The following is a 24,039-nucleotide window of genomic DNA, read 5'->3' on the forward strand; positions in this document are numbered from 1 at the left end:
ACGCCCTACATCTGTACAGCACTGCAGTGTAACGCACACATTCGCTTATTCACACACTCTGAGCAATTTCGATTTACCAGTTCTTCTGAAACATATGTTCTTGAACAGTGGGGTGAAGGATAGCCTGTTGCTTTATGTTGCCGTCCACTTGTCAGATACCAGGGGAAGTTTGTAAATAGCGAGCAACTTAGGGAGCAGGCCCCACAAAGACATAACTAGATGTGAATCCACATCTAAAAGCACTTCCCCGGTGCTGCATGGTACCCAGAGCTTTGCTCCATGTGTGTGTCTGTTTATGGGCAGTTAAATTTAGTTTGGGCAATTACTTAAATTATACTGAAAATCAGGCATATCAATCAGCTTTTATAGTTTTCATTTCTTTCAGCTCTCTCTGTTAATCCTACATATCTACCTCCCTGTAATGTGCTTTAAGTATTTGTGGTTATTTTTGTATTTCCTCTGGTTTTTTTTTTTTCTTACTCATCTTTATGGGACTTTTTTTCACTTTTTCGTTTTAGGGGTTTTCCCCTGTCAGTTGGCACCAGAAAATATCCATTTCTAATAAATTTGCAATCACCCACTTTACTACTCACTATTGTATAAAGGAATATTTTAAGTACAGAGCTATATTATTTCAAAAAATATTTTCCTTAAAGTCTCACTGGAACAAATAAACAGCGTATGCAATAAGGAAACCACATCATAAAGAAACATATTGCAGTCTTCAAAATGCTGAGGTTTTCATCGATTTCATAAGAGCATGTTTCACCTTTACTTTTTTCCCTGGGGGTCCCTCATATAAAAGTGGAAGTGGTGGGAGTAGCGTGACCACATTTTCACACTGCCCACCTTAGTATCTGGAGGGAAACTGAAAGGATGAGTAAGAGCTGGGGGCTTACAGTGAGTCTACTGAAATAGAGACAGGTGCCAGATTCCCTCTCTACACAATACTGTGCAACAATTTGGCACAACATGTGCTGGGTGTTTAACCTTTTCAAGAAGTCTCCCTGAATTTTGTGATTACCGACAGTACAAGTTAGGTTAAATCAATCTTTTATACATTATAGGGATATTTTTGGGGGGTTAAACTTTGCAAGGAGTTTGCATAAGGAATGTATTTAATAGTTTCAGATAGACACTCAGAATGTGGGGTGGTGTAGTAGGTTGGCCTGGGTCCTGCTTTCCAGTGGGTCTGGGGTTCGAGTCCCCTTGGGGTGCGTTGTGATGGAGTGGCGTCCTGCCCTGGGTGTGTCCACTCTCGCCCTTCGCCCTCTGTTGCCGGATTAGGCTCTGGCTCCCCGCGACCCCGTAGGGGACAAGCAGATGATGTATGTGTGAGATAGACACATGATGAAGATATTGCATTATTTCATCATTTTTTGTTCAACGCAATGTCTCATCTGTACATTTTCTGAAATATTGACCAGCGCTGCAGCACATGACCTTATGCAATGTTGTGCGACAGTCCAAGATGATCAGTAATAAGGTAACCAGAGTTACTCACTGACTTCCTCTATGCCACGGCCCAACCTCCTTGCAACGTCATCACCAGATTTGGCAGGTCCGTTTCGGGCCTCTCCCTCCGGGCTACATCTGCCTTGTCTCTCCCACAGTTTCTCATTCTCACTCAGACAGAAAGAGAGAATGGGTTAATCCATGCAAGCAGAGACACAGGTGTAGTGTGGTAGGGGAAATCTGGTTGCTGGTTTCCCCATGTGCTAATTTTTCTTTTGCCAGTGTCATGAGTTACTCCAGCAGGCAACTTGTCTCCCTGCCTCTCCTCTTGCTACTCCTCAGCTATGGTAAGTTGCTCAAGTTTCTCCGTAACGTTAAAATTTAATTATTTCACTACTCCATCGCTGACTTAGTGTTTGATGGATTCCTGTTTCAGAGATAGATATATTTATATTACTGCTTCCAATTTTAATTTCACTACTGGGGATTTAATGGTAATTTTACATGTACTTTTGACTGTCACAGTTTAAGATGGAAATAGGAAAACATCTGAACTAACGAATTATACATTTGAACCGAACAGCCACAACGGCAACAAAATCTATTCTCGTCACCCGATGAAATTATTTTTTTTATTGTTTATATTATTGTTTCTCTTTATTAATCTTCCAGTGTCTCCTCATGCAGTGAGAATTACTTAATTGTGTATTTTAATTTTTTTAGATGAGCTGTCATTTATATAAATCCAGGCACTTAAAGACTGGTCAAGTTTAGGATTAAGCGCTGCCTCTATAATACATTCTGTACACGATTCTGAGAAATGTTTAAAGTTGCACACCAAGAATTTCGACAGTGAATCCGGGTTCACTGTTACGAAGTTGCTGGTATTTGAGCCTGGTCATTAAATGAATGTTACAATTTATGATAAACATACACTTCCAAGGAATCATGAAGCTATATTGACTCATTATACTATATCTGAAGATAAAATAGTATATAAAATGGTAAAAAGAGGCCCATTTTTACAGTGATATTTTTCAAGGACAATGCGAAGAGCTGCGTGAAACGAAAAACTGTAGATACACGTGGGCCAGGTAGAGATGTACTGTAAACAAACCCACAGACTTCTGTTTCTCAGTCTTTCTTGCTCTTGCTTTTCCCACGTGGAAAAAAATGGTATACGTTGGGCCTTTTTGGTTTCTAAATTTTCTTCAGAGGTTTCTTTGACTCATATGTCCTGACTCAATGTCATGTTACAGGTTTACTCTTTGTGATGCCAGTGATGCCGGACTTGCATCCTTGATGTATTTGTATTGCTTCTTGCTCATTCACTTTCAATTTCCCTTTAAGCCTCTGTTGCAGGAAAAGGGCACAGCAGGTTTCTCAATATCATGACCTTGATACAAGTGATACAATGATCTTTTTTGAATACAGAGCTTATTATACTGTGTGATTATCTATGGGTTTAAGCACTTGTTGTTTTAGAAAATCAGTGTATAACACTACACACACACACGCTGGCTGAAGCGCCTTGTCCCGAGCGGGGTTGCAGCGAATCAGGGCCTGACCCGACAACACAGGGCACAAGGCTGGAGGGGGACACGCCCCGGACGGGATGCCAGTCTGCCACAAGGCATCCGAAGCAGGGCTCGAACCTCAGACCCACCACAAAGCACGCAGAATCCAAACCCGCTGCACCCCACCCTCCAATTTATATTAAATATTGATATTATATTGAATACATCGATATTCTAAAATTAGTTTGCTTATAATTTTCAAAGAGGAAAAGCTTAATGGTTCTTAGTAAATGCTCTTCTTAAGAAAAACTGATTACCTTTGAATTTAAGGGAAAAATAGAATAATCTGGTCCATGACCAAAAGCAATAACTAATCCTTTCCAGGTGAATAGTAAAGACATTATTTTTTCTGTAAACACAGCTTGTTCAAGAAGAAGTGGTGACACTTCCTGCCTTATTTCCAGACACTATTGTTTTACCATTATGGCAGTGTCTTCCATCTAACAGTTGCCGACATCACACCACATAACTTCCCCCAGACATTGTGACTATGCACAAGTGGAAAATTCATTTAAATACCCATCAAAGTCTACACAGTGACAGATATATTTGCTCTTTATTTTTCGCATCTCCTTTGCCAGCATTAGGAGGGAAGCCCGCATTTTTAATAACCTCTATTTTAGGACTGTACATTTAAATTTATTCATTTAGCAGATGCTTTTAGGCAAAGCAAAATGCAACTCAGAGTAAACACAAGTACGTCACCCGATAGACGGATACAAAGCCGGACGAATCATAATGAAAAACAGAAGATATGTATATGGAAAACAAGAAAAAATACAGTACTGTGCAAAAGTCTTAGGTACTTAGATGTTTCACAAAAATATTTGTTTTAGACGGTTTTTTAATGTCTTCTGCATTAGTGTCAATGGGAAAGAGCATATTTCAGATTTCCAAGCATTCCTTTTGCAAAAAGTTACAGTATTACAGTAAGGCTTTTGTATGTCATTAAGGAAAGAAAGTACACATACACACACACACATTATCCCAAGCGGGGTCGCAGCGAACTGGAGCCTAACCCAGCAACACAGGGCATAAGGCTGGAGTGGGAGGGGACACACCCAGGACGGCACGCCAGTCCATCACAAGGCACCCCAAGCAGGACTCGAACCCCAGACCCACCAGAGAGCAGAACCACAATCAAACCCGCCACGACCACGCTCGGGACAAGTATTGTTGGCAATAGATGGTTACTAAGCTTTGCAGGAAGCTTATTAATTAAGAGCATTATTTTTGGAAGGATTCTCCCTTTACAGCTTTTTTCCCCAGGTGCCTAAAACTTTTGCACAGTACTGTAAAAAGATAATTCCTTTATGATTGTAGGTAAGGCCTTACAGATCTTTTATGTGTAGGTATTGAAGTTGTGCTCGAATACTGGAGAACTGATAAGGCCTTGGACCAATGAATTGTCTGAGGTGTACAGTATTTGTATATCTTTCCGCACCTTCCCAGTTCCCAGGTTTCTCAAAAGATTACAGATAAATTTTGCTAGTTTTGTTTTAACTGTTACAGTCCTACTTCAGGGCAATTTCAGTAAAAATTGTGAACTGAAGACAAATCCAGCTTAAATGGTTCTTCCCTTGTTAATTAAAAGGCCTTAACTGTGCGACAAAAAAGAAAGGAAGTAATTTTTGTATTGACAGCATGGAAATTCTGTGGGTTTAGAGCTCCGGTGCTAATCTGATGATGCTGCAAGCATATAAACATCACGTCCTCATATATATAAACCTTTGTCCTACATACACATGCAATAGCTACATTTCAAAAGCAAGGACTGTGTAAATTCACGCAAGCCCCAATTAGCCTTTCTCTATCCCAACTGGTTGACTTACCTTCCACCCATGGCCCAGCTAGTACAGACACGCATTTTCTTCATCATATTGCTGTACGTTGTACAATTGGTGGCTTGAAATGGCTGGGCCCTTTGCAGCCAGAATGCTGTACCCGCACAACTCTGACCGAATCTCATTTTCGTTCTTTCTGAATAGGCAGGGGAAGTCACCAGCAAGAGCAAATCACAAGAGTAGCAGGCGAGGACATCATTTTTAACATCAGTATCACAGAGTCCGATGAAGACATAAAGGGCATAAAGACTGTCAGCCTGTACAAAGACACCACAAAGGTCGGCGAATGCCTTCACATGGCTATGAACTGCACATACTCACGTGGCGTATTGAAAACGATCTCTCAGCAAGTGATTGTCAGCATCCAAAATCTCTCAGTCAATGATTCTGGAAATTACTCTGTCACCTTTTTCCTGCAACCCACAAAACCTCAGTATTTAATTCATGCTGGTCCTGTGTGTCTTAGTGTCATTTCGGGTGCTGCATCACCTTTCACAAGTAAGTCTAATGCCCCCAAAAGTAGCAAGTCTGTGTGTCTGTTGAATTAGTTGGGATAAGCATAATTTTAACAGTGTGCAATTCATAGTTCTTTTACATTTCATTCTAGCCAGGATTTGACTTCATTCTAAATTACTTTATGAAAAGGCTTCACCTTTTCACATTGCACCATTCTGAATTCATTTTAGATTACATATTTTAAAATTATTTCCTGTGTAATAATTTCTTTTTTTGATTATTTTTTAATCATCAAAAAGAATTTCAATAGGTTTTATTAAAATATATTGAACACATTTTTAATGAGTATTTAATTGATTCCAGCATCAATGGAATCTGGTACCTGCCACTTGTATTGTTAGTGAAGGACAGGTAATGAGGCACTAACAAGTCTCAATCCTCAGATTCTCCTGACCTCAATGGAAACAATGGAGATGCTCACAACGACCCTTCTACATCCTTCTCCTATATCTACATCATTTTTGCATTAGCACTCTCAACCATGATGTTGCCAGCTGTGCTGCTGAGCTGGTTCTGCTGGACCCCAAAGCGGAGCTCAGGTGAGCAACAGAGAAAAATATCTGAATCTATTTGCACTTACATGTACTATGGGCTGCAGCACTAAAATGTGAAATTGTGCTTACAGCCAGTTTACATCTTCCCTTGCTTCACCTTGACACTGGAAGGAAATGCTGAACCAACAGCTGTACTCTTACTAAACGCTTTAGCACTAAACATGTGTCTGTTATCAAGGATAACATATGATGTCAAGCTTTAATACGCAACACTGTCAAGATCAGTGAGGAATCAGTATTGCTGAATCTTATAAAATATGCAGAAGCATCAATGGATAAAAAAGAGTGGTTCCTCATTTCTGACCTCTAATGAGTTAATCAAAGTTAACATGGAGTTCCTGAACGAAACTAGAAGGTGGAAAAAATGTTTAGCCTTGTACATTTTCTGAGTATGTGGGCGCCTAGAGCAGCATTGAAGCAGGATGAAGGGGTATTTTTGTTTGCAAAAAGCAATAGAAGACTAAATGTTCCAAAGATGAACTATTTCTCACTGCAACAGCCATGGCTTAAGGTTGAGGTTTTGAGAATTTTTGCTCGAATAGGTGTCACTATTGTGGCAGACATACACAAAAGTCAAACGAAGCTGTCATTTACTGGAAAACAAAAGTCACCCTTTCTTACTGATGCGTGGAGAGGAGAGGAAACACACCCCGCGGTTGTTTTGATCTAAACCGACATTCTTCCTCTAAGTCACCCAGGTTAGGCTTAGACAGACACATGAAAGGGAAAATATAAATTGTGAAGTTTTTTCATTCTTTCTTTGTTGCTTGTACTGTTGTGTAGAATTGGTTAGACTATAGCTTCAAGAAGGAAAATGAAAATCCCTTTTTAGAACTCATGTTTTCAGGAAGTTCAATATACTTATTGATTCATATATTGATTATATATTGATTTAAGCAGTAAAATGTATACAGGGTATCCATAAATAAATAGCTGGATTCCAATAATTCCCTCATCAACAACTTAATTAACTTCAAACCAAGTGGTTTCTTTCCATGCTTTCTTCTCAGCAATCACCAAACAATTGCAGGAGTTTTTCTCTCTATTTTGTTTTTCTCAGTGATGTACGGCATCTGTAACTAAAAGCTGCTACAGGGCTGTTAGTATCAGTGTTACATAAATTAAACGTACATACAAAAACGCTGGGTAAAAAAAGAAAATGTGCACTGCAAAAAGAAAATGTGGTAGATTTTTCATTAACCATAACTTAACGAGGTTAATATTTAATTGAGATGTATATTTGGAGATTTCTAAAGGCTGAGTTTGACTGATTTATACAATAAATTTAAACATAATAATCATAATCATATTTTTTTAAAAATCTCACCTAAACTGAAGAGTTTTTTTCTCTCTGACTGATTTCTTACTTTTAAAGTTTCACAAGTAACAGTTTAAATTATTTCTCATTAAACTCTGAAGTATCCAATCTGTGGCAGTATGTTGTTCAGTCTACAGTCTGATGGAAATAGAAATAGGAAACAATTTAAAGAAGTTAAAACAGGAAAAATGTCCTACCCACATCAAACCTCTACATTATGCTGCATGAAAGTAACCTACATTTTATGATCTGCACTATATTGGAAGTAGATCATTTAACAAACACTATTAACAGTCATTGCAAACGGTGTTATGACTGAAGGTCAGTGTGTCTGAATGTTGATTCATCATTGGGTCATCTGGCCGTGGATTAATGCTAGAAAAAGTGTTTTCCTACTTACAGACCGGGGATTGTCGCCAAGTCCCACCAATGAGTATCAGGTGAGAATCCTGATTCTACTCTACGCTGTCATCCCTGTACACATACAATTTCTACGGCTGCTTTTCCTGAGTGGGGTCAGGGAGGCCGGAGCCTATCCCAACAGATGGGACCCCAGTCCACTACAAGGCACCCCCAGCAGGACTTGAACCCCAGACCTGCCACACAGCAGGCCCTGGCCAAACCTGCTGTGCCACCACACCCCCCCCCCAGAGATAATGCACTTCTTCAAAAGTGTACAATAACTGCAGTCTGCTGCATAAGCTATGGAACAGTTATGTCACTGTAGAGCTGGGCCACATTTTGGTGTTCATAGGCCCTAGGCCCCATGTTCATTCCAAAATGTGTTGATGGGATCTTCGGTGCCTCAAGACTGTCATTAATTCTAATACAGACTTCAGGGACATCATGCCTCTTAGGAAATGCCTAGAAATTCTGGATTCATGTTTTTCATATTAGTTTTGAAGTTCAAATTGTATAATAAACATAAACATAAGTAAACACAATCCTGCTTACTTATTTTTATATCTATTTTTTTCCATCCTTCAGACATCCCAAAAAATGTTTTAGGACTAAGGCACTGTGTCTATAGATCCCAGTTTGGAGTCCAGCATTGTTTACAAATTATTAATAAATTACGAAAGAGTATACAAATTGGGGGGTGTGGTGGCGCAGCAGGTTTGGCTAGGGCCTGCTCTCTGGTGGGCCTGGAGTTTGAGTCCCGCGTGGGGTGCCCTGTGACGGACTGGTGTCCCGACCTGGGTGTGTCCCGACCTGGGTGTGTCCCGACCTGGGTGTGTCCCCTCACGCCATGCGTTGCCCGGGCTAGGCCCTGGCTCACCACAACCCTACTTGGGATGAGTAGCTTCAGCCAGTGTGTGTGTACGCAAGCTGGCTTTTGCACATTATGTTCCATCTCCGTTATTCCAGCACTTATTTCTTAATATTACTAGTGCATTTCTTTTTCAGGGACTGCATGTATAACAGTTGCCCATATGTGCTTAAATAAGCAAATCGGGTTTTGAGTTTTGATATCAAGGAAAATGTGGTTTCTTGAAGGTGAGAAGTGAAGTGTCCAGGACCGTTCCGATGCACTCCACTGAGTACGGAGTGCTGGAGTTCCCCAACATGCCGGAGAGGAAGGACAAGGCCGAGCGTAGCAAGGAGCCCATAGACTCGGTTGAGTACGCCACCATCACGTTCTCGCTGGTGAACACCAGTGGAACCATGCTGGGCCAGAAGTCAGTACTCTCCAAGTGCTCTCACACTGGACAACTTGCAATGCCATACTAAATGGGCTGGACTTTGTAGAAAAATGTGGTAAAATGACTTTTCTTTTCAGATGTGCTTAGTAGGCCTTGCCACATTGACAGGCTGAGCAGTAACTATAGCCTCCCCGCAACACAAGGGTACGGTGTGTACGTCACAATACGTACAGTACAAGGTGACTGAACGCCACCCTTTGATCCTCCGAACAGAGTTCAGCCCTGTACAGGATGCGTCTTTCCTCTCGTGTAGTGTCTTCCTTCTTTAGTCTTTTGCTTTCCCGTGTCATGGCTGTCATTTTATTTCCATTAAGGTGCTACTGCCCTGTAACACTATTTGTGAAATCTTTTTTGTACAATACTTATCTGAGTCTTTAAAGACATGGAGATTGAAAAAAAATCTTACACTATTAGCTCGATTTATATTAAAGTAGTCTTTATTTTTGCCTAAGAATGTTTTAATTTTGAAGCCCCCAGAAAATATGCTTACTCCCTACATATGCATAATTGACATCCAGAAACAAATGGGAAAGTTGTGAGGCATCAGTTCCCTTGGAACCCTGCTGTTTGTACATGTACGATAAATTACTACAGAGCACCAGAATGTCCTCCTTGTACTCAAAGTACTGTATAGTATGTCTTTGACTTCAATTGTCTAAAGTGTTCATTAAATTATGACAGTTTCTGACTTTGCTGTTCCATGGAGCCTTCTCGTGACAGTTTTGTACATGCACATTTCTTCATTGAGTTGACACTTCCCCCCCCCAAAGGGACTTACCCATTTATACAGCTAGGAAAATTTACTGGAGTAATTTAGGGTAGCAAGCTTGCCCAAGGGTACTATAGCTGGAGGCAGGATTCAAACCTGCTACCTGTGGATCCAAAGACAGTAGCTTTAACCACTATATGCTACCAGCTTGTTCATTGTTTGTCAAAGAAAATGTTCTACATACAGGGTAAATCATAGTAACAACAGACTGCTGAGGGGAGGCAGAGTTATTGCATCCATTGTCAGTAACTGCTTGTATAGTGTTTGATCATGGTAGTCCAGAGCCTATCCTGGAGGCATAGGGCACAGTGGAGGGCAAACCCCCGCAGGGATGTAAGAATATTGCAGGGTAATAACATATAGACATTTAGATTTAGATTGCATCAGTCCCCCTGAAACACAAATCTCTTGACTGTGGGAGGAAACCTGAGCACCTGGAGGAAACCCATAGGAACATGCAGCCAACATAAGGAGACACTACACAGACTCATACACGAACCTATGTCCGAATCCACAACCTGGGAGCTTTGAGAGTATAACATTACCCATTACCCCACTGTGGCTGCCCAGAAAACTATTCAGTTATTGTATTTATTGTTGTGGTGTTTTAGGGTGAATTTTCTACACATAACACAGGTAGATCTCACAGCACTGCAAAGTAAGAGAAACACCTTTGTCCTTGCAGACCTTTCCAGGTACATTCTTTCTTCTACTGGGAATTGTAAGCATAACAAGCTCAGAAAAACATTGCCCTTAGTTACATTCTTACAACCAAAGTTGGTGAAGGCCTTTTCCTCTCCTATCTATGTGGAAAATTACCAAGTTAGAAAATAATTAGAAAGTTAGAAATGAGAAATTAGTTAGAAAGTAGTTAGAAAGTAACAGCAATTCTGACGTTAGAAAGGTGTTTCGCAGTCCGGAACTCTCTACATCGCGCAGGTCACAGTAATAAGCTTCAAGGAAAGAATAGAAAGATATAATGAAAAACATAAGGAATAATATAAAGAAAAATATTAGTTAAAATGAAATAATAAAAAGTGAGCGCTCTTCAGTAACTGAGAGCTTGATACAGATAACTATCTAAGACCGGGCACTCAAAGGAAGTCTGTCTTCTTCTTCTTCTTTTGGGCATTGAATATTTTCCGAAGCTGGAGACAGCAACCCATATGCGGGGCTCCATATAGGCCTGGGGCCCCACTGGGTCAAATAGGTTCGACTGTCCGAGGGTTGGTCGTTTTGGCGTGACAGCGGAAAGGAAGAAAGCCGCAGGGGGTTCGAATGTTGCTCGTATTTCAGGGCACACCTACGTAAGAGCTTGATTACGACTTTGCATGGGGCAGGCTTTGTGCACGGCATGGCGATGTGGGAAAATTAAGACTTTTAATGGGGGCAGAGGAGGAGGAAGTGCTGGCGCAGCAGCAAAAACCATGTTTCGGCACTCTGCCTTTGCTTTCTGGCTCTCACCCAGATCTGAGTAGAGCCCACGAGAAAGTCACACCTCCATTGCGCTCAACCACAGGACGCGGTATCAGTGGCTCTTCGTCACTGCACCCTCCATATCAACCATACCATAAAAAGGACTTTTCTCACGCTGAGGGTGGTGGGTTCACAGCAACCTGATGGAGAATAGATCTGCACACCACCTGGGGTTGAGAATTCATAACATTCCTCCCCTCTCAAAAGCCACCGTATTGCAGCAACAGCCTCAGACTGTGTTGACATCAGTAATAACACATTTCTCTGCACTAATGTTTATTTACATGTATTCATTTAACTGACACTTTTCTCCAAAATGACTTACAATGTTAGGGTTACAATTATTACACATGCAAGCTTACAATTTTTTTTAACCATTTATACAGCTGGGTAAATTTACTGGAGCAATTTAAGGTAAGTGCCTTGGTCAAGGGTATCACAGGTAGAGGTGGGAATCAAGTTTGTAACGTTTGGATCCAAAGACAGCAGCTCTGACTGTGAGACCGCCAGCTGTACCGGCTTATTACTCTTGTTTCAACCACTCTGTTGGATCAACAGATGAAGTACTTTGTTGAGTGGCCCTACCTCATCCACAGGTACTGTAATATTTAAGAAGGTGACTGTTGCATGACCCACATTGTGCTTGATTGGTCATCAACTGAATAAAATAGGAAATTGCTCTATGGAAAAGCCTGTGTTAATTGCTGTAATAATAATAATTATAGTAATAATAATGACAATACATGGGACAGATTTGTATAGTGCAAATTAGTGTTAGCCTAGTACTACATGCATTCAGACTATGCAGACTTGTTTTTTCAATGGGTTTGTAAATTAGTTTTTCATCTTTGTGAACAAGCATACATACACATGTTTTCTATATTAAGTAAAACACAACACAATGTTGATACATTACTAGTTATGCTTTTTTAGTTTGGGTGTGTAAATAAGAGGGTGGTAACCATGGGCAGTCAAACCTTTAAGCTATAAATTCTCAGTTTACAGGTTTGACAATTCTTAAAAACGACATTTACTTTTACATTTATTCATGTAGCAGACGTACGGAAAAATACATGTGGACCACCAAATTAAACGGAAACATACAGCAGTGCAGGTCCTTATGACACAAAGTAGCCTTGTCCTGGGCCTGAGAGGCTGAAGTGTGTGTAGTGAAGATAATTCACTTCAGATAGAAAAATACATTAGCCAGTCTATTGATTAGGTTTATCAAAATTTTTAAAAATTTCAAATCAAAATCATTAAAAATCCAGATATATTCTATGATATAGCAGCTTAAAATGAGTCAATTTTTTTCCAGCACATCTACAGCACCGGGGTTTATCGGAAACTGTCAACTGACCTCAAACTATTAAAAGCTCTGAAATGTAGTGAAATGGGTTTGGTCAAATAAGTTGTATCAAGTGGGTCACAGGCCAGCCTGCTGACCTGCTGCTCTGGAGGCCCAGGGATGTAGTTGAAATGCTACAAACAAGCTTTCCACAGGGTGCCAGTAATGCACTCATTGCTTTTCTCAGTGACTTTCAGTATCCACTCTCTGCCCAAAACAAGTAGACTGGGACTTCCGGAGAAGTGAAGGAAAATAAATTTTGCTCTTTTTCAGTTTTTCAGCAGCTTATGCAATTTAATATGAAAAATGTAAAAATTTCTTTTTTTATTGTACTAATAATGCACCTGATGTTTCAGCCAGGCTCATTTTGTTTTCTTCAAAATTGCAATTAAAGTTCACGTTTATGTAAAAAACAGCAAGCTAATTGTATAATCAAGAATTTTCCAGAGGTTGCTCATGATAATAATTGTGAAACATGCAGCATATTCTCTGGTACTTGTTACAGGTGTCAACAATTAAGAGTTGCACAAGGTGATGCCTAACAGTGGTAACAACCATAAATAAACAGAAACATAGGGAATGGCTCACCTCCATCAGGGGCTCAGGTAAAGTCAGTTAATTTGTTCATCTTCCTTATGAATCTTCTTATGCAACACAGTAAATATATAAATACACTCAGTGAAAAGCAATAAAAAGGGGAAAGGAAGCAGCAAGGAGAACAGTAATTCTGAAGTTTTTGCAATAAAATCCATGAAGTAATGGGTCTACTATTGCTATTTTCCCCTGTCAGTTTGCACCAGAAAATATCCATTTCTAATAAATTTGCAATCACCCACTTTACTACTCACTATTGTATAAAGGAATATTTTAAGTAGAGAGCTATAATATTCTCTTTAAAGTCTCACTTGAACAAATAAACAGCGTATACAATAAGGAAAACCACATCATAAAGAAACATATTGAAATTCATAGCGAAGATCAGGTTCAAGTGCTACGGAGAAGACTTCAGTGAGATGGGGAAGAAGTTTTTTCCTGGGATGGGAAGGTGGATGGCCCACATGAGGCCATCCACTGCAAGGCCTGCCTCAAAGGAGTCTGCTGTCAAGGCATATAAGGACACGAGGATCTGGTGTCTCAGCAGGCAGTGGGTTCTAGCACAGCTGATAGACATGGACTTGTGACACTTGCACAAAATTAGAATTATCACAAAAGAAAGTGTGAAGTGTTTTAGTAACTTTGTGGCTGTATCTATAAATCTATATAATTTTACTATATAGAAAAATAAGGGGCGCGACAGGTTTGGCTGGATCTTGCTCTCTGATGTGTCTGGGGTTCAAGTCCCACTTGGAGTGCCTTGCGACGGACTGGCGTCCCCTCCTGGGTGTGTCCTGTCCCCCTCCGGCCTTAAGCCCTGTGTTACCAGGTAGGCTCCGGTTCCCCGCGACCCCATATGGGACAAGCGGTTCCGAAAGTGTGTGCGTGTGTGTGTGTGTGTGTGTTGACAATTAAAATTGAAACATACTTAATCCAGCATGTGACTCATAAGTGTCAACACTATAGTGAAGAATAGGAGTGGTAGCAATAATTGTGGTGACCCTTCTCCACTAATCAAATAAACCAGTAACAAATGCATAAGACATATCCAGAAAGACTTACACCTATAAAGGTTGCTGAAAATACTACCATTAAGTAGAGACTGTTTGGCTTTTAACAATCATGTTTTTTTATTTAAGATAATTCATATTACCCTTAGAGCATCTAGGCTTTTGAGAATACACACACACACACATTTTCAGAACCGCTTGTCCAACCCACTGTGCCACTGCACCCCCCCTTTTGAGAATATGTTGCTTAAAAAAAAAATTCAGTATGTTATTTAATATTTAATTGTTATACATTCTCAGAATTGGAACAGGTTGGTTGTGAGTAACTGAATTAATCAATTAACTTTTTAAATCAATTAAAAAGTGTCAAATGAAGAACTGCAGTGAATGAGATTGAAAAATAAGTTAGTAGGAGGAATCAGTCACCCCAATGAAATCCTTCACTAGGCAAATAAAGAAAATCTGAGCTATCTCCACACAGAACAGCTGGCCATTTGCATTGGCCTAATGGTTTCCATTTGTGGTTGCGTGGTGCTGCAGAGACATGGATACAGTCAGAGTCACATGCTGATAGCTTCTATTCAAACCATGGAGCTTCTACCAGTTTCAACCACCATGCAGGCCACTCACCTGTCCATCCTTTTATTTGTCTTGTGGGCAAACTCAGGTCTTTTTCCTTACATTGTCTGCCTTTTTTTCAAACTTAATTTTTTTGTTACATATGTATGCATCTTACAAAATAAATTTGTTTTCTGTTTCTGCATGAGAGAGAATATGTCATTATGTAAAATATGCCAAAATTTGGCAAATATTAAAATATGGAGATCTGTAGCTGAATTAATGGAAATGTCCTCACATATTAGTGTTCTAGTAATACAGGCTACTACATACAACTAAACACAATAAATTTTATACCTAGAAACAATGTTGGCAAGACATTCTGTATATAAACCAAGCAAAGGAATGCTAAAATTGCATTTCAACTCTAAAGCAAAAACATGTACTGTAAATGTCAGCATTTAAAAAATTAAGAGTAAAAGAAACACAGAATAAAAAAGCTAAATAAATAGAAAAAATAAGAGGAAGAAAATAATGAAATGGAAAAGGGATATAAAAAAGGGGGTATGCAAATGTGTTATGTATAAATGATTTTTAACATGTGGGTCTTAAGTCTGGATTTAAGAATAGACGATTGGGAGACTGCCTGATGTTTGGGGTATAGTAAGAGGTAGTAAGAAATAGTAAGGGCCAGAGAGAGATTATTGAAAACTGCCAGGTGGGGAATATAGCAATTAAAGGTTGGTGTCATAAATCACAAAGGCAGAGAAGGGATGGATCCAATTCCTTAGTTTTTATTGGATAAGAGCAGAGTTGGATGGAAGTTGTAGGACAGAAAGGAGGTCGGTATGGGTGAGGTCATAGTGGTTGTGGCCAGGATGGTGGTCGGGGACGTGCTGGGTCAAAACCGGGGCTGAGGTCTTCAGGGTCGGACGAAACTCGTGGTCATGGGGGACAAAGTTGGGACAGGAAGCACTGGATCCAATAAGCCGTGGTCATAGACAACTGTGTCAAAGTCGAGCAGGGATACACTGAGATAAGGCCATAGTCGAAAGACAGAAATGAGTCAATACGTGGGCGTCAGAGGGTTTCGCTTATCAAGCAAGCACGAGATATGTTTAAACTCTGACGAGATTCTCCAGCTTCCCCTAGCGGAGCCCTCCTTTTTATGCTGCGTCCAGATGCTGTTCAGGTGTGCTGGGCTCACCTCTGGGAGGTGCTTGGGGTAGGCGTGACAGTTGGTTACATCTTGAATGTCATCTTAACACTTTCTGATAAGGAAATGTAACGATGTTTCTCTAAAAAATTTACTGCAAAAATCTTCACATTTGCTTTGACCTTCGCTTTAGTTTTATATATTTATTTAAATCTGAAAAAGATGTTTTACTTTCAGTTCAGAAGGTAACTTGCAGACCAACAATCTCGATGCATTTTCACTCAAGGATCATTTATCCAGATTGTAACAGCCGTTTCAGGTCACAAAAAAAACTTCCAAATGTTATTATGCAAATTTGTATAACCAGAGTTATAAATCCCTCCTCCCAGTAGTATAAATTCAATTATGGGTCACAGGTTTTCATGAATAACTTTTGTTTATTGTGCAGACAAGAGTAATGAGCTGAATGATTTGTATTGCTAACTTGCAATCTCTGGGCTGACATATTGATTATGTTGTGTTCACAATAATTGGCAGAGAGTATATATTAGAATTCTAATGGCTCGTCAAGACCAACTGAAACACCGGGTAATGTTAATAAATTTCTGTTTTTTTACTGAATAGCATCAAGTACTAAGGCTGGTAGTATAGTGGTTAGAGCTGCTGACTTTGGAGCCAAAATGTATTTGGTCGCCAGACTCTGGCCTGTGTACTGCACTGTACTGTATTTGCACTTGTCTTGCACTATGTCCTATGTGGCATAGAGGTCCAAAGAAAAACTAAATTTCATTCCCCTGTATGTGTAACTAACGTATAGATGGAATAACAAAGGTGGCTTTGATTTGATTTCTACCTCCAGCTGTAGTACGTTGAGCAAGGTACTTTCCCTAAATTACGCCAATAAAATGACCCAGCTGTACAAATGGGTAAATAATTGCATGGTAACTTAACAATGCACGTTGCTTTAGAGAAAAGCGTCAGCTAAATAAATAAATGCAAAGAGGTGCAAAATAAGTTTGATGTATGATAACTTCACAGATAAGGAAAGTACCAGGAGCTGACAGAGATGTTCTGAGAAGTAAGCCACTAACCGCATTACTCAGAATCGCCCTGATTTGTCTTTGCTGTCCGGTTCTTCAGGGTAAGAACTCATCATTGACTTTCTACAGCTTTAAACCTTATTCAGCCACATGCGAATGTTGTTCAGTGAGTTAAATAACGCTGTTCATTCATAGCTAATTACTGTTTAATATGTATTCAAAGAATTTTGAAAATAAAATCTCTGTAGCAACAGTTATTTGAAAAGCAACCTTTTTTTTTGCTCTGTATGAAGCGAAAGTGGAGTGACATGTCATTTATAGCAGCAAATGACAACAGCGGATTCTTCTCGACAGTGCAATGCTCACAGTCGTCGGTGATGATAAACTGCTCTCAGCCGAATGCAAAATCCCTCTATGATGCGCTGGAGAACATCTTCGACCTAAACGCCATCCGGCCCGTTGTCAGCCTGAAGACTGCTACCAATGTCACTGTCTCCATCACACTGTATGGCATTCTTGGGGTGGTGAGTGAGTTGCACGGTGTAGTTACCCAGCTGTCCAGCAGTCTCATTTCTCTGGTGACAGGCCATCATAGCTGCGACCAGAATATATTAGGCATCAGCAGTATGTAGTCGATTTCTTGTCATTTGAAACAAAACATTTAAAACTATGATTCTTTGTTTTCTCATAGGATGAAAAAGCACAGCTACTGACAACTTATCTTTGGCTAGAACTGGTAAGAAATACTGTATTTAAAATGCAATTTCAGGTATTTTGATCTTAGATGAATATGTTTTTATTGGAAAGTCCCAAAAAAACTGAAATGTAGCGTTAGATGTTAAATGAAGAAAATGAAGCACAAATTAAAATTTATGTACATGCAGTTTCCTTTTGTAAGTGATGCAAATAATATGCATATTCAGGCTGATGCACGGAAAATTACACAAGAGTGTGATAGAAAGCATTTATAGTTTCTGAACTGGTGTTATTGAATTGTGATAATGAACTGTGACATTTGCACATAAGGAGGAAAGGCAGGTGTTAATGGCTTACCTGTGTTTTATATGGTGAAGAAATGGAAAATTGAATACCTGAGTTGGGATCCAGTACAGTGTGGGACAACTTGGATTTCTCTTCCCAGGGAGCAGCTGTGGATGCCTGATATTGTTATTAATGAGTTGTAAGTGTAAGCTTTAAAATAATTTTTTTAAAGTTCTCACACCTTAACAAATATGGTTTTAGATTCATTTGCTTTAATTTAAGAGGAAGGGTTGGTCATCAAACTCAAAATTTACTTGCCCAGAAGTTTATGATTTTGGTACTTTAAGGTTCTGAAATCATGTTTAAAAACAAATACCAGCTTAACCCAATCAAGCTTTTCCAGACAGTCCAAAGTGTCCAACTGTTCAGGTGAAGTGACTGTAAATTTACCTTTTTTTTAGATTTACAAAGGTAATTGGTTTCATTGTATTCCTGGTTTTTATTGCATACATTTTTTGTGGCATAAAAAAATTAATGAAATATAAGATTTATCTTCATTATCACTATTATGGTTGTTGTTTAATTTTATTAAAGAGGCTATTAATGCAATAAAATCTTGGTTTGTCTGTTTGTAAAGTTTTTTGGCTTTTCTTGCAGCATGGATGAGGACAGGTCTCCTAAAATTCCTTATGTGTACGTGAATTCGTCTGGTTATGTGTCTGACAGTCGGCCAGTGAGAGTCGTCAGCTCCTGCAATCTGGACATCTACACCTTCCCATTTGACATTCAGAATTGTTCATTGACCTTTAACTCCTATACACATGTGGGTGAGTGAACCGAAGAAGGTGTTTTACTGACACAGCGCAAAAAAAACACAAAGATTATCAATAACTGCTGACAAACAATGAAAAAGGGATCCCCGTATCTGGTCCTGGCAGGATGCAGTGGGAGGAACAACAACATCTGCCCTCAGATTGTTAAAATCCTCAGAAGTGATTCTCATTTTCCTTTAGCTACAGTAACAGTTATTTTCGTTGTGTTCTAATGTGGACGGAAAATCATGATATTTGCAGCGCCAGGGTTCCTGGATGTGCAAAAACAAACGTCATCAACGTCATGTCAAAAGCAGATGTCAACAACTGGTACTAGATTCAGCCAAAAACTTAATTAGTGACGTGTATGCATGAACCTGACTACTGAAACAACACAGAACTAAACTCTACATGCATTTTCACTCACTTTAAATTTTCATGCCAAGCTGAGTCTAAAACAATAATTACAGGGTGTACCTGTAATTGTTAAATTAGTTACATACATTTTAGTAGAAATAATAAACCACTTAATTCTTTTTGATAAAAAAAATTTTTGATGATTACTTCAGTATAAAACTCGTCCCTTGAACAATAAAATTTAACTCTGTCTCCATAGATATGTATGTGTAAACAATATATTGAGTATATTTGCACTGATTTGTTTAGTAGACTTACAGGAACTAGAAAATCATTTGCATTTCTAGTTTATATGATATGTTTTCTTGTGGTATTGCAGCTTCAGATATCCGGATGTATTTGGAAATGTCAGGTGAAGAAACACTGCAAGAATCCAACCTGGTGATGAGGACGGTTGGGGAATGGGAACTGCTAGACATCAAAGCGGAAGGATCACCCAACCTCACTGACCTGGACTTTGAATATGACTACGTTGTCTACTATGTGAATATTAAAGCACTGAAAGTGTGATGTATTCAAAATCTAAGCATAACCAAGAAATTCCGGTTACTGAACAGTTTTTCTCAGCTTGATTTTTGTATTCCAAGTCCAAACTAGGATTTCTCTTGATATGTGGACTTGTTATTGTGCTCAGTTGCACTTGTTGCATTTGTGTGGACTATCTTGAGCCTGCTTTCCCTCTTCATCTCTCCCTCTCCATGCAGATTGTCATGAGGCGCAGGCCAACTGTATATGTGGTCAACCTTCTGATCCCCAGTTGCTTCCTCATCACTGTAGACCTATTAAGTTCCCTCCTTCCTGTGGAGAACGTAGACCGTTCCTCCTTCAAGATGACTCTTATCTTGGGCTACACTGTGTTCCTGCTCATCATGAATGATTTGCTGCCAATCACAGGAAACAGAATTCCTCTCATAAGTTAGTTTTGGTGGAAAAATTGACAAACTGGAGTGCACAAAACTGGAAAAGATGAATTAAAAACAAATTGCTTAGTAATTAATTACTTATAAGGAAGAATAAAAGCCATCTGACCTTCCATCCATCCATTTAAAACAAATTCTTTTCTTTATTTTTCAGATGTCTTCTTCTCCAGCTGTCTGGCACTGATGGTAGCCAGTGTTCTGGAGACGGTTTTCATCACCAGCATCCTGTTCAACTCCAGCCGCTTCTCCAAAGTTCCTCAATGGGTCCGCCGATTCGTTTTGCATTACTTAGCTTACCTTGTTTGTTTTTCCCAAAAACCTAAAGACAAGGACAAGGACTCAGGCCCTCTCCATTCTAGCAGTCAAGGTATGGAAACATCAGGAAAATGTTTCAGAAGCCAAACTGGCAGTAAATTCTGTGGAATGCCTCATACAACACCCAAGGAATTAATGAAATTACTAAGTAAGGCCTTTCATAAGGATTGTTACTAAGTGGTCCTTGAACATTTACACATAATCATTTCTGAACACTTATGTTTCCTGAAGGTCTCATAAAGTTATAAGAGTCTGACTGGACTTATACGTTTTCAGTCCCTGATCTCACAACAGTTGCAAATGAAGAAGTAACTGACCAGGCTAAAATTCTGGATAGCTGCAAGAAGAAGGGGTTCCAGAGTGAGGACTGTGCTGTGGAGGAGCTGAAGAAGCTGGGTCGGGACCTCATAGCTATTCGTGCACAGGTAGAGGAGCACCTTGCAGGGAATGAGGTTGCTGAGGAATGGAGCCAGATTGGAAATGTTATCGATCGACTGCTCTTTGGTCTCTACCTCTTGTTCCTTATCTTCAGCTTCATCATCATAGCTGCTGTTTGGGTGCACTGGCATAGTCACTAGTTGGGTTACAATTCTAAGTCAGAATTGGACCATCCTGAAATGGTTCTGGATTCCTTTCCTCCAAGATTCTTGGTTGAGGAATATAAAATTTTATACATTTATAATTCCATAAATGTACAGTACTGCGCAAAAGTCTTAGGCACTTAGATGTTTCACAATAATATTTGTTTTAGATGATTATTTAATGTCTTCTGCATTAGTGTCAATAGGACAGAGCACATTTTAGATTTCCAAGCATTCCTTTTGCAAAAAGTTACAGTATTACAGTAAGGTTTTTGTATGTCATTGAAGAAAGAAAGTACATACACACACACACACACACACACACACTGTCTGAGACCGCTTATCCCAAGTGGGGTCGTAGCAAACTGCCTAACCCAGCAACACAGGGCATAAGGCTGGAGTGGGAGGGGACACACCCAGGACGGCACGCCAGTCCATCGCAAGGCACCCCAAGCAGGACTCGAGCCCCAGACCCGTCAGAGAGCGGGACCTGGCCAGACCTGCCGCGACCCCGCTTGGGACAAGCTGTTGTTAACGATGGACGGTTATTAAGCTTTGTAGGAAGTTTATTAATTAAGAGCATTATTTTTGGAAGCATTTTCACTTTAGTGTCACGGAGTTGATAGTAGGGGTGCGGTGGCGCAGTGGGTTGGACCACAGTCCTGCTCTCCAGTGGGTCTGGGGTTCGAGTCCCGCTTGGGGTGCCTTGCGGCGGACTGGCGTCCTGTCCTGGGTGTGTCCCCTCCCCCTCCGGCCTTACGCCCTGTGTTGCCGGGTAGGCTCCGGTTCCCCGTGACCCCGTCTGGGACAAGCGGTTCTGAAAGTGTGTGTGTGTGTGTGTGTCACGGAGTTTCCCCGGGGCGGAAGCGCCAGACCAAAGCGCGAAGCACAGGAAGATCTTTCAAGGGGCAATCCAGAAAACATGGTCAAAAAACAGGCAAAAGGTCACCGATGTGCAAACGAAATCCAAAGGGAGAATCCGAGAGACGTAATACGGGGAACAGGCACGGAGTCGTGGTAAGCCGGGAAGTCGTAGAGATACAGGAGACGGTTCAGGGAAACGAGGAGGAGGACGAGGGTGAGGAATCAGGGAAGTCAGGAAAGCAAGGCAAGGTACGCAGATGAGTAATAACGCTGAACAAGGTTCTGCGTCTGTGCGTGTTCTGCGCTTCCCTTTTATGCGTCCGTCTCTTGATCCACCGCAGGTGCTCCTCGTTGCGCCGAAGGGGGCGTGACATTTAGAGCTTTTTTCCCCCCAAGTGCCTAAAACTTTTGCACAGTACTGTATTTGACAGACACAAATGCCTACAGCAAAAAAATATGTTTCAGAGCTGAATTTCAACAAAAATTTCAGTGCGAACCTTAGTTATGTGTATTAAGAACTAGGATGACTTAGAGATCGAATGATGTAATAAACAGCGAGATCCCGTGATGGCATTATGAACTAAAATGAATCATGGTCAGTAATATGAAGCATGTTGTGAGTTCCTATATTCCTCTTCACATGATCACAGTGTAAACCACAAACTTCTGTGTAAAACCACATTTATCACACCTTTACCACTGTGTAAAACCATTCTTTTACCTGGAACACATGCAACGGATGTGGAATCGCCAACCACAGTACAACAAAGCCTGTTTATTTCACTTTAACCACCTGGATGGTCAAAGTCCATTAGTGTTTCTTATCCCCTTACACAAGGAGAAATTCAGCAAAAAAGTCAGATTGGTTGAATCAAGACAAAAAAGTGGAATTAAGTCATTCGCTGCCCTTTTGGAACAAAACTCTGTCGGACTGTAAGTTAAATAGCTTTGATTTATGGCACTATTTTATATCCGTTGATGTTTGTTTTGACATAATTTCCATTATTTTCTCCTAAGTCAACTGCAGCTTCCTAACATCTGTCAATCATTTTCGGATGTTTCATCATGTATTGCTTTTTCATACCAACTAATTATTTAAAATGTATTGGGTTACATATTACTTCATTTACCAAAACAGGCAGACTTACAGAATCTTAACATTTTTCCCCAGAATTTTGCGGTTACAAATAATAATAATAATCTCAGAATAAAAACTAACAAAATAAAATTAACAGATGAAAACAGATTTGTTGGACCTTCAGATTTAATACATAAATGAGACTATTTTGAGAATCAAAGAATAAGATATGCTAGGTTTAATACACAAAAACTGCACACAAAAAAAACAAATAAGAAACCACACACTGAAAAAAATAATCTTAAATCAGAGTTTTGTACTATTTTTATGGACTTTTTATTATAGTTATACTACACTCCTTACAAATACATAAACAGTACATTCTTAACAACTGTCAGGACAAAAAATGAGGAAATTTTGATGTATAACCCAAACAATAACCCCGAAAAGGAGGCACACAGCAAATTATCATAATTTTAAACAAGCACATTAAGAAGTGATTCTCCTAATAGAGTATTTCATCTGCAGACAATTCCACACAATCCTGACATTTCAATGAACATTAGCGCACATGGCTCTATTCAGCAGTATAAAACAGGAAAGCCATAATCAGTGCTCTTGCACAGAAATATGTATTTTTGAGAATTCTGTTGCAGAAGCAGCCCTTAAGGAGACTTGAATTGCCTTTCTGTATTAACAGTTTCAGGTCAGTCCAGTCATGATAAGTTTACAACTTTTTAATTACACATCTATGTTGGCACACCCCTACTACACTAAGCAGTGAAGACAATCAGAATCATATAGAGCAAGCTCTTCATACATGATTTAAGGCACAGTGGACAGAATGTCTCTTTTTACTCATTATTCTAATTATTATTTATTAGTAGTAGTAGTAGTAGTAGTATTAATTATTGTTAATTATATTGTAATTATTATAATTGTTATTATTATTATTGTTAAGCTTTGATTATGGTTTTATCAAACACAAATGAGAGTATTTCAACCATTTAGAGCAAACACGGACAAGCGTCTTGCTTAAATACTATAACAGTAGCAGGAAATGGGTCTTGAATCAGCAACCTTCAGATTACAAGTTCATCTCCTTAAGCACAACACTGCCTGCTGTTCTTAACAGTACACCTTTCTCAAGTTT

At 39.7% G+C, this 24,039-nt stretch overlaps 2 protein-coding genes across 2 annotated transcripts; both read left to right on the top strand.

The window, feature by feature from the left end:
- Positions 1-1,644: 1,644 nt before the first annotated feature.
- Positions 1,645-9,184, top strand: LOC108939771 (uncharacterized). Its single transcript, XM_018761376.1, has 5 exons — positions 1,645-1,802; positions 5,021-5,374; positions 5,776-5,931; positions 7,667-7,704; positions 8,762-9,184. Exons 1-5 carry the CDS (start codon positions 1,742-1,744, stop codon positions 8,993-8,995), a joined length of 843 nt encoding a protein of 280 aa, XP_018616892.1. The 5' UTR covers positions 1,645-1,741; the 3' UTR covers positions 8,996-9,184.
- An 8,042-nt stretch (positions 9,185-17,226) lies between these two features.
- On the top strand, positions 17,227-20,941 carry LOC108939343 (5-hydroxytryptamine receptor 3A-like). The gene is made up of 8 exons (XM_029259347.1): positions 17,227-17,442; positions 17,610-17,654; positions 17,992-18,098; positions 18,557-18,726; positions 19,448-19,611; positions 19,833-20,043; positions 20,203-20,409; positions 20,658-20,941. Exons 1-8 carry the CDS (start codon positions 17,227-17,229, stop codon positions 20,939-20,941), a joined length of 1,404 nt encoding a protein of 467 aa, XP_029115180.1.
- The last annotated feature ends 3,098 nt before the right edge of the window (positions 20,942-24,039 follow it).

The sequence above is a fragment of the Scleropages formosus genome, chromosome 2 (genome assembly GCF_900964775.1).
Source record: "Scleropages formosus chromosome 2, fSclFor1.1, whole genome shotgun sequence".
NCBI lineage: Eukaryota > Metazoa > Chordata > Actinopteri > Osteoglossiformes > Osteoglossidae > Scleropages > Scleropages formosus.